The sequence below is a fragment of the Saccostrea echinata genome, unplaced genomic scaffold, assembly GCF_033153115.1.
Source record: "Saccostrea echinata isolate AGI-Se365-2 ecotype Australia unplaced genomic scaffold, CSIRO_AGI_Sech_v1 ptg000029l, whole genome shotgun sequence".
Taxonomy (NCBI): Eukaryota; Metazoa; Mollusca; class Bivalvia; order Ostreida; family Ostreidae; genus Saccostrea; species Saccostrea echinata.
The window spans coordinates 29,920,001-29,931,732 of NW_026889778.1; the positions used below are offsets into that span (position 1 = coordinate 29,920,001).

Consider the following 11,732-nt stretch of genomic DNA (forward strand, 5'->3'; position numbering starts at 1 on the left):
AAAATTGTTCTGACATGAGTTCAAGTACCAATTGGGTAAAAACTAATTTGGCTAATTTAAAAGCTCATGATATGTTGATATGGAAGACAGGAGAAATGGCTCATTTTTAGCTCTTCTGGTCAGAGACCAGAAAGCTTATGTGATAGTAAGGTATCCGTCGTCAGTCCGTCTGTCTAGCTCTCTGTCTGTCTGTAAATAATTTATCAAAATGCTACTCCTCCTACAGTTTTGGTCTGATTTCAATATAACTTGGCATACAAGTAGACTACACTAAGATACATCACTTAGTGGATTGGCTTTCGATTTTGTTGAACAATGTTGCCATGGTTACTAAAAATAGAAATTTCTGTGAAATTTCTTTAAAATGCTACTTCTCCTACAGTTTTAATTTGATTTCAGTATAACTTGGCACACAGCAGATTTCACTAAGATACATAATTTAGTGCATCAGATTTTTATTTTGAAGAACGGTATTGCCATGGTTACTAAAAATAGAAATTTCTGTGCAATTCCTAAAAACCGTTCTAATCCTATAGTTTTGGTTTGATTTCAATATAACTTGACACACAAGTAGACTACACTAAGGTGCATTATTCAATGAATTGGTTTTTGATTTTGTTGAACAGTGTTGCCATTGTTACTAAAAATAGAAAATTCTGTGAAAGTCTTTTGAAACGCACCTACAGTTTTAGTTTGATTCCAGTAAAACTTGACACAAGTAGACTACTTCAAGATATATTATTCAGTGCATCCATTTTTACCTCTACTGGTCAGAGACCAGAAGAGCTTATGCGATGGTAAGGTGTCTGTCATCCGTCCGTCTGTCTGTCTGTAAACAATTTTTCAAAACACTACTCCTCCTACAGTTTTGGTCTGATTTCAATATAACTTGTCTGATTTCAATATAACTTGGCACAAAAGTAGACTACACTATGATACATAATTTAGTGCATTGGTTTTTGATTTCGATGAATAGTGTTGCCATGGTTACTAAAAATAGAAATTTATGTAAAATTCCTTTGAAACGCTACTCCTCCTACAGTTTTGGTCTGATTTCATTATAAATTGGCACACAAGTAGACTACACTAAGATACATAATTTTAGTGCATCGGTTTTTGATTTCGATGAACAGTGTTGCCATGGTTACTAAAAATAGAAATATCTGTGAAATTCCTTTAAAACTCTACTCCTCCTACAGTTTTGGTCTGATTTCAATATAAGTTGGCACACAAGTAGACTATTGATTTTTGATTTCGATGAATGGTGTTGCCATAAAAATAAAAGATATACGAGGGTTTATCAAAAAGTTCGTGGACTGATGCAATAAAATAAATACTATGTAGTCGTTGATTACAAAATTTATAGGGAACATAAAACAACAAAAGTTTAAGAAGTGCTGAAAATTTCAGCTTGATATGTTGATGATTTGCCAAATTATCATAAAATAAAAAGGGCAATATATGATCATCCGGCGCTGTCGCCGTTTTAGTTTCACGACGTCCGACAACGTCATTATTCTCAGTGCCCGTTTTCTCTGCCTCAATACACTTATCTTGATGAGATTCTCTGGAGTAAAGTAGAGAACTAAACCCTTCTTGTTTATATATTACTTTACAATGTCATGACCAGCTGCTTTCAATGCATTAATATTGTAAATATTAAATCTATACAAAGGACAAGATCCTCGCTTGGTTTTGCCAGCATAATTTTCTTGTCGGAGTTAAATGTCAACCAATGATCAACTTTACTTTTCGACATGACAGACAAATAGACATTAACCGTGTCTCTTTTCTTGCTGAATTGTTTTTGGTATTTAAAAACAAGTACTCTGGATGTATTTTATTTCTATTTGTAGCATATTTAAACATTTTCTAGGTCTATGCAAGGTTTTCCAGGGGCTGAAACTTTAAAGAATGTTGTAAAATGACACCCTACCCCCTTTCGACGTCATTTTTAACCCCTTTATTGTTTGGACATTGCATATAAAATTTACGATAAAATTACATAGAATATACAGAATGAGGCAAAATTGCAACGCAAATTATACGGAAAATATTTGTCATATCACATGAGTGATTTAATGGAATTTTCAGATGAGAAATGCTCATATAAGAAGAGTTAGATAGGTAGAAAATACGTCATGTTCGAGGTTGCGCCGTCTGGACATACCATTGCTTACAAAAACATTTACGATTCGCTAAAAAATAAAACTTATGATTCAAAGTTTATTTTACAGATAGAAAAGAAGATACTTATTTATTGTTTAAAAATTCATTGATGTATCTCAAGTGGTTTTAATTTTATGACGCTAGTCCACGAACTTTTTGATAACCCCTCGTAAATAAATATAAAAAAATAGAAATTTCTGTAAAAGAAGATGGGCATATTTGGCGTGCGATCTGCAGGAATCATGTGTACGAAACATTTTTGGTTTAAATGTCCACGATTTGGTCGGCTTACCAGAAGTGGACAGATTTTATAAAGTAATGCAGATAGGAAAATGTTAAGATTTATTTTGAAATAGCTTTCAAATTTGAAATATTTTAGTCCACTTATCTTAATAGTTACAATAACACAGTAACACTTCACATAAATAATAAACACCTAACAAGATAATAGGATATGATATATGAAATGAAGTTTCAATAGGTTTGAAAAATTGCTTTCGCTCCCTGTGCAACTGACCAAAATTTATCTCTTTTAAAACTTATAAATCAGTAAATAAAATTCAACCGATAAACAACTTGATTGTTTGTATAAAAAAAATAAAATGCTCCATGCGAGGATCGACACCTTAGTGCGCAGGACTGGTAACATATACTACTGAGCTATCATCGCTACACAAACATTACGGAATTTAAAATGACAAAGAAGCAACACACTTACACATTGGTATTTTTTTTTGGAAAAAGTTCATTTTTTATAGTCTCTGGGTCTTCTCTCCATTTTTTACAAATGTTTGTTCGTTTCTTTGAATGCAAATGCACACAAATGTCTTTTCAAAATCGTGGAGAGATGATCCAGAGTTAGCAAATTTTTAGAAAAACGTGTTGAAAAATGTAAGATTTTGTACAAAATGACTCATCTAGCTATGTTTCAGGTTATTTTTAAGAAAATCAAAACACACTGAAAGGAAAATATTTTCCTTTCCTATTTCATAGGAACATAATACATCAAAATAGAGTTAAAATTTTATTTGACAGTACAATAAAGTTTTCACTTTTCAAGTGCACGTTGATTCCTGCCGAATGTCAATCAAAAACGCCCTCGTTCTTTCTCTAAAATGCTACTCCTCCTACAGTTTTGGTCTGATTTCAATGTAACTTGGCACACAAGTAGACTACACTAAGATACATAATTTAGTGCATTGGTATTTGATTTTGATGAACGGTGTTGCCATTGTTACTAAAAATAGAAATATCTGTGAAATTCCTTGAAAACGCAATTCCTCCTTCAGTTCTAGTCTGAATTCAGTATAACTTAGCAAACAAGTAGACTACACTAAGATACATAATTTGATGAATTGATTTTTGATTTTGAAGAATGGTTTTGCCATGGTTACTTAAAATAGAAATTTTTGTAAAATTCCTTTAAAACATTACTCCTGCTACAGTTTAAGTCTGATTTCAATTTAATTTGGCACACAATTAGACTACACTACGTTACATAATAGTGTCTATTGGTTTTTGATTTCAGTGAATGGTGTTGCCATGGTTACTTAAAATAGAAATTTCTGTGAAATACTTTCAAAATGCAACTCCTCCTACAGTTTTTGTTTGATTTCAATATAATTTGGCACACAAGTAGACTACATTAAGATACATAATTCTATTTATTGCTGCATGTTGCAAAGTTACAAATCCAAGTGCTACTTTTCCTTTGTTATACGTACAGACCAGTAGAACTACAGTCTCATCAGAGACTTCTGGTTTATTTTGTTGAGGAGTGTTGCCATGGTTGCTAAAAATAGAAATTTCTGTGAAATTCCTTTAAAACGTTACTCCTCCTACAGTTTTGGTTTAATTGCAATATAACTTGGCACACAAGTAGACTACACTAAGATACAATATTCAATGCATCAGTTTTTGATTTGGTTGAACAGTGTTGCCATGGTTACTGAAAATAGAAATTTCTGTGAAATTCCTTTAAAATGCTACTCCTCCTATAGTTTTGGTCTGATTTCAGTATTACTTGGCACACAAATAGACTACACTGAGATACATAATTCTCTATATTTTTTTTTGATTTTTATGAAGTGTTGCCATGGTTACTAAAAAAATTTCTGTGAAATACATTCAAAATGGTTTTGTTTGTATGTTGTTTAATGTCCCTCTCGAGAATTTTTCACTCATATGGAGACGCCACCACTTTGCTGGTGGAGAGCTGCAAATTTTTTTCCTATACTCGGCCATTGAGCAGTGAGGGATCTTTTTTGTGCCAGCACCTACTGCGACACAGGACCTCGGTTTATACGGTCTCATCCAAAGGACCAGTCTCCACGTCCCACAGTGGGATTCGAACCCTCGACATAAGAATCAACTTCTTACTTCGTGACTCTAGAGCAGATGCTCTAACCACTGCGCCACACTGGCGACTATTCGAAATGGTAATCCTTCTATAGTTTTGCTTTAATTTCAAATGAATGTAACTTGGCATGCAAATAGACTATACTGAGATACATACGGGGTAATTGTCTTTATCAGTTTGATTGATTTTGATAAATGATGTTGCTATGGTTACTAAAATCAAGATTTCTGTAATTTTTTTTTAAAAGGTTACTCTTCCTACAGTTTTAGTCTGATTGCAATAAGTCTTGCTACAAAAAGAGACAAAACCAAGGATCATTAGTCTATTTATTGCTGTTGCAAAGTTTCAAGTCCAAGTGCTACTTTTCTTTTCCTTTGCTAATATACAAACCAGTAGAGCTACAGTCTCATCAGAGACTTCTGGTTAGCCCAAAATGATCATGTTGGAATGCCTGCAGAAAATATTAAACTGCAGGTGTTGGCAGCCTTGTGTTCACATTATATAGCTTTGAATCAGTCAGCTTTTGGTTTTCTTTGAACTTAAGTGTTGTATTTACTTTCAAATTTAGAGTGAATTCAGTCGTAGCATGTAATGACGATTTCCAATTCTAGATTGGAGACAGTCAGTTTTATGTACATAATATTTAAATTAATTAGTTTAATTATTTAACTTAAACACCAGTATGACTTTTCACTAATTTCACCAATAGAAAACACTTTCATTTATCTACCAAATTTTTAACTGTCAGCCTAAAATGTTTATATGTGGCACTCGTCTGAATTGACATTTACATTTTTTTTTTAGAAATGATTACTGGTACAAAACTGTCTTAGCGGCCACTTGTAATCAACGGCCACCAATGACCAGCAGCCACTATCAATTCCCCCTGACAATTTTCCTATATATATTAACTGGAACAAATGTCCACCTGTGTTAAGCAGCCAGCAGCCACTCAAACCTCCCCCTCAATGCTATTTACACTGTAATAGGAGGCCATTTCATCCATTGCCGGGATTCTATCACATTTTTTAAATACATTTGCTTAGATGAAAGATATGGAGATAACGAACAGTATTCAAGCTCAGAAGTCCATTAAACAATACAAATTTTGGAGCAGAGCAAACATGGACCTCTAAAAAATTCAGAGGTGGGATCAGGTGCCAGGGAGAAATGAGCATCCGCTGCCAACCAGTCACACCCACCCTGTGCTCCGTGTCACCATCGGGAAATAACGGGAAAATCATTATACACTCGTATAATTATATACATGTACTGGTCTACCTTCACCTATTAAAACAATTGAGCAAATTAGATTCGCCAAACTTGGTTTTCATTGTATTTCATTCAGTATTGATTGTGTTAATGAAGGAATAAAATGTTCTGTTTGATCATTGGACACTCTTCAAAATTTTTATGTATTCTAATTATTTTTCAAGACCGCTAATCGAAAAAAAAATGAAAAAATATTAGGGATTTTCAATCATAATTACTTAGAATGTTCAAAGTGACATTTGGCATACCCCTGACTACCAGTATTTTTACACATATTAAATTTTGATTCTGTGTAGAAACTCTTCATTGCTGATCTTTTACATACAACATGCACAATATGGCTTGATTATCTCGTGAATTTCAACCTTAGGAGACAATCGATAGGGATTAGTAACGCTCCATTGCACATAATACCTGTGAAATGATATCAAATTACGTAATACACATCTTTGGTCAACTTTATTTATGTGTCTGTTTTAAATTCTGAGAGCTTCATTGAAATTAAATAAAAAAAATTAAGCTTACTTTAATAACTTCACAAAGTAAATAAACTGCTGATTAAACAGGACTGTTGAGTTGGGGGGGGGGGGGGATATTAACCACACACTTTGTGCTGATCATTGTTTGAACATGATGAAAGAAAATTTTAAGGGGGGTCTAAGAAAGGAAACAACTTATAAATTTACCTAACTGAGCCACATAAAATATATATTTTCAAATGACAAAAGAGTTGTTCAATTTCAGTATAACACCATGTGAATGTATGTGACTTTGTCTGACATGTGATTGCCGCCATGACAAAAGGTCCTTTTGGCAATTTTCCTACAACAGAGAAATAAAGATGTGACATTGCAGATGGTGAACGTTGTCGTAGATTTTTTTTATCCACTTACACATTTTTACACGTCTAGCTTTTGTTGTAGTTCTTGAACATTGAAATACATTTATATATTTAAGTTGCCTCTGGAGTTCTATGTCCATTTGTTTTAATTAAAAGGTTAGAATTTTATTCGAAATCGCTTTTTTTATGCCCCCGTATCGAAGATTCGGGGGTATATAGTTTTTCATAGTTTTGCCCTGTCCATCTGTCTGTCTGTTTGTCCACAAAAACTTTAACATTGCTCGTAACTTTTGATTGGTTGGAGCTATGGCTTTCTTATTTCACCTGTGTATTCCTTGTGACAAGACCTTTCTTTGAGTACCATCATATTTGACCTTGACCTGGGAGTTTGGTCCAGTTTTACAAAATTTTACCCAACTTTAACCTTAGCCATAACTTTTGAACGGTTGGTGCTAGGGCTTTCATATTTCACATACGGTATGTAATCCTTGTGACAAAACCTTCCTTTGGATACCAACAATTTTGACCCTTTGATCTTGACCTTGGAGTTTGACCTACTTTGAAAAACTTTAACATTGGCCATAACATTTGAACGGTTGGTGCTAGGGCTTACTTACTTCACAAGTGTAATACTTGTGACAAAACCTTCCTTTGAATACCAACAATTTTGACCCTTTGATCTTGACCTTGGAGTTTGACCTACTTTGAAAAACTTTAACATTGGCCATAACATTTGAACGGTTGGTGCTAGGGCTTACTTACTTCACAAGTGTAATACTTGTGACAAAACCTTCCTTTGAATACCAACAATTTTGACCCTTTGATCTTGACCTTGGAGTTTGACCTACTTTGAAAAACTTTAACATTGGCCATAACATTTGAACGGTTGGTGCTAGGGCTTACTTACTTCACAAGTGTAATACTTGTGACAAAACCTTCCTTTGAATACCAACAACTTTGACCCTTTGACCTTGACCTATGAGTTTGACCTACTTTTGTAAAACATTAACTTTGGCCATATCTTTTGGACAGTTGTTGCTAGGGCTTTCATTCTTCACATGTGTAATCTTTGTGACAAGATCTTCCTTTGGATACCAACAACTTTGATCCTTTGACCTTGTAGTTTGACCTACTTTTGGAAAACTTTTATCTTGGCCATTTCTTTTGAACGGTTGGTGCTAGGGCTTTCATACTACACATATGCAGTCCTTCTGACAAGACCTTATTTGGGTACCAACAACTTTGACCCTTTGACCGTGACCTTGGAGTTGGACCTACTTTTGAAAAAAATTAACTTTGGCCATATCTTTTGAATGGTTGGTTCTAGGGCTTTCATATTTCGCATAGGTATTTCTTGTGAGAAAGCTTTGCCTTGGGCACCATTAATTTTGACAATTTGACCTTGATGTGTGACTTACTTTTGAAAAACTTTAATCTTTTCCATATCTTTTCAATGGTTGCTGCTAGGGCTTTCATGTTTCACAGGTATATTCCTCAGTGAAAGACCTTACTTTGGGTACCAGCATATTTGAGTTGCCTTTGAGAAAGTTTAAACTTTCACTTTAAGTTGCCATACGGGGGCATCAGTATTTCACAAACACATCTTGTTTTTTTTTTTAGCTATCTGATTTAGGCTGCGTACATATCTATATATTGAATTTAAGTAGATCTGTTATAAATTTAATTTCCTACAGTTCTGCTAAATTCAGAAACGTTGATTTTCTGACTATGGACGAACAAATGTTATTTTGATATACAGACCAGTTTAAAGTTACATATTAGACTCGAATATATTATTAAAATATTATAGAGGATATTGTTTTTCTCTATGAGATCTGCTCTACCCCTATTTTTAAGTGGCAGGGAATGAAAATCACTTTGCTGTTTACTGTATATGCTTTGTACATTTTTGTGTTTTAAATCGTGCCATAATTATTAAGATGTTTTGCATTTTTATCTAGAATCCTTATGATGATTTAAAGAATTTTATTCTGTTGAGGTTGCACTACAGTATTAAATTTTGCTATATATTCTTACCAAACGTGTACAGCTTTGAGTAGGTGGTCTTAATTTTAAAATTTTGAGAGGTTTCCTTTTAAGCTCACTTTAGCTCACCAAACTTGCTTCGATGATGCAGCTAGGGATGGACACTACCACACTTGCTTCAGATGCTAGATCTGACCTACATTTTCCAGATGAGTGACCAAGTTTTTCGAGCAGGTCCATTCCCAGGTACATGTAACTGTAAGCCCTACCGGTACCAAACTTGCATGGATGATGCATCCAGGGATGGACTTTACCACACTTGCTTTGGATGCTGGAACTGAGCTAGATTTTCCACATGAGTGAATTTTAGCCATATTTTAACCAAATTAGCATGGATGATGTATCTAAGGATGGACACTTCCACATCTGGTTTGGATTCTGAATCTGACCTACATTTTCCAGATGAGTGACCAGGGTAATGTTTTGGAGTAGCTATATGATATTATGGCCTGTTATAATTAAACTTGCATAGATGGTGCATCTAAGGATGAAAACTTCCAGACTTGCTTTGGATGTTGGAATTGACCAAAATTTCTTGATTAGTAAACAGGTTAAAAGTTTTTTGAGCAGGTCTATTTCCAAGTACATGTAACTTTAAGTCCTACTTAAACCAAACTTTCATGGACATTGATCTTGGGATGTACACTAACTAGAAAAAAAAATATGATGTGAAATATGCCTTACTTATAGATTACGTTCGATGAGATGAGCTTCGTAATCTTTGATTGCCAATGTTTAGATCTTGTAAAACAATTCTTTATGAAGATTTTAGTACCAAAAAACACATAGCCATCCAGCAAGGCAAGCAAGTTTGTTTCGGTTGAAGTCAAGCAGGTGCTTGAAAATCAAATGCAGGACCTAATCACTCCCCCCTAAAAAAAAGTATGTAAAAAAAAAAAATCAACATGCCATAAATTTCAATGAATCTGGTAAATACAGGAAGTTTACATATAATTTTTCATCTAATAAAGAAAATTCAGCTCCAGTCTCATGCAAAAATGCCCAAATTGGGGAGATTAAGGGATCAATTTGCATCAGCCATGTTTTGACATTAACCTCAACTGAAATACTGTTTTGACACCTATTGTCTATTTCCCCAGAAAAACTTATATTCATCTTTTTGATGTCAGAAATTGTTCCAGTGCTACAATTCTTATTATTACTTGAATTGTTTTCAAGTAATCATTTTCAAACTTAGTAATTTATCAACCAACAACACACTTAAATAAAGGTTTTGATAAAGTGACTTTATTAACCCAGAAAATTTTATAAATACATTAACTTCTGTAAAAGATATGAGCTCAGTTTTAGAACAACCTTAATGTATCCAGCACATTCAGATATGCACTAAATCAAACTTATGCTAACTTGTTGAAAAGTCAATTTCTGCCAAATATTGTACACACTAAATAAAATATATTTACAGTTATTCCAATCATTGTTCATTTTGATTCCTAAAAGAACAATATACATCAGGAGGTTCCTTATAGTTTTGGCACTTAATGACCATTTTCCATTTGCCTTTGAGTTCCCTTTTACAAACGCAACATCCACACCTCTCAGGTTATTATCAGTAATTTGATTCTGCCTTGTCTAATGTGCCAACTTTCTTTGTCCATTACTATGGTAGAATAAAGTAAGGTGAGTGTTGGGGCCCATGGGCCTCTTATTTTAAAGAGGTTTGGGGAAAATCAAATTCCTTGTACTTGTTATTATTACAACAGCAAAAACTTCAACATTATTTTTTTTTTTTGAAGGCAAAGCAGAATTGAAGGCCTACCTAGACAAACACTCCAACATTCAATGTACCTTATTGCAACTCCGTACAAAGATCATGAACGAGCAAAATAAACGGAGACGAATATTATCTGTATGATAATGTCAGGAGATGTGAAAACTTGAAAAGAGTGACTGTACTCTAAACTTCATAAAAACTAACTTTAAATGTGTAAAGTTGAAAAGGATGCTTTGTTTGAAGCAGGCTCTGAAATCAAGGTTGTTTTCAAGATTGTTTGCTGAATTTAAATCACTATTTTGATTGAAATCTGTTCTGAGATTTTAGAATTCAAGTTGTAATGCTAATACATGTGTAGTCACATGACTCATGAATAGCACAAAAATTTACCACCAATTGATAAAAAAGTATAACATTTCCCGGGGTTTGAAATTATAGAAATGTCATTTGGAAAAGTCAAGTTTTGAAGGAAAAAAAATTATGCAAGAATATTATCATCTTTAGTTCAAGATATTAACGTAAGTATTAGAGTATGAATGAAGAAAATAAATCATGTTTTAAAATTGATTACATTTTCTTTTTTAGTTCACCAGAGTCACTTGTGACATAATGCTGTCTGTTTTTGTCCTTCATCGTGTGATGTGTCAGTTGTTATTAGGGCTCCGTAGGGATTTACTGGAGCTCTATAATAATCACTGTCTTTTGTTGTCATTCTTCTATCCACAAATTTTCTGTTTTTTTCATATGCCCGTGTTAAGACTGGACATATTATGGTATGACATTCATGTCCCTGCCATTTGTCTGTTAGTTTTTTTTGTGTATGGCTCATACTTAAAACTATGAGGCCTAGAATAATTAAACTTTGTCAGGTGATGCATCTTGGATAAAAGGTGTGTAACACATTTAAAGTAGGTTACTGTGACCTTTAATAAAGACGAAATGGCAAAATATGAAAAAAAAAGAACCCTATTTATTTTCAAGTTAGTAGGTGAAATATTTCTTAAAATATCGAGTTTTTACTACCTTCAAACCCTGAAATTTTATGTACGAGTTGAAAATACTCAACTTTATTGAAACCGGTGTCATATAATATATTGAACCCCGCGATATTTTGAACCCGGGTTCAAAATATCGCTGTGAAATACTGAACCCCCCTATAAAATATTGATCCTGGGGTTCAAAATATTATGGCCATAATATTTTGACAGAGAATGTCTGTAATGGGAATATTATCATTTATGGGATTCAAAATATTATGGCCATAAGGCTAAAATATAATGAACCCGGGGTTCAATATATTATAGCCTTAT

General features: G+C 33.6%; 1 protein-coding gene across 2 annotated transcripts in view; it reads left to right on the forward strand.

The window, feature by feature from the left end:
• The window catches only part of LOC133195795 (uncharacterized), a 103,307-nt gene extending 92,318 nt beyond the window's left edge, over nt 1-10,989 (forward strand). For both annotated transcript variants that reach the window (XM_061331740.1, XM_061331741.1), the window contains one exon: nt 10,445-10,989. In XM_061331740.1, coding sequence (XP_061187724.1) covers nt 10,445-10,563 — 119 coding nt within the window. In that variant the 3' untranslated portion in view covers nt 10,564-10,989. The remainder of the gene's footprint in view (nt 1-10,444) is intronic.
• The last annotated feature ends 743 nt before the right edge of the window (nt 10,990-11,732 follow it).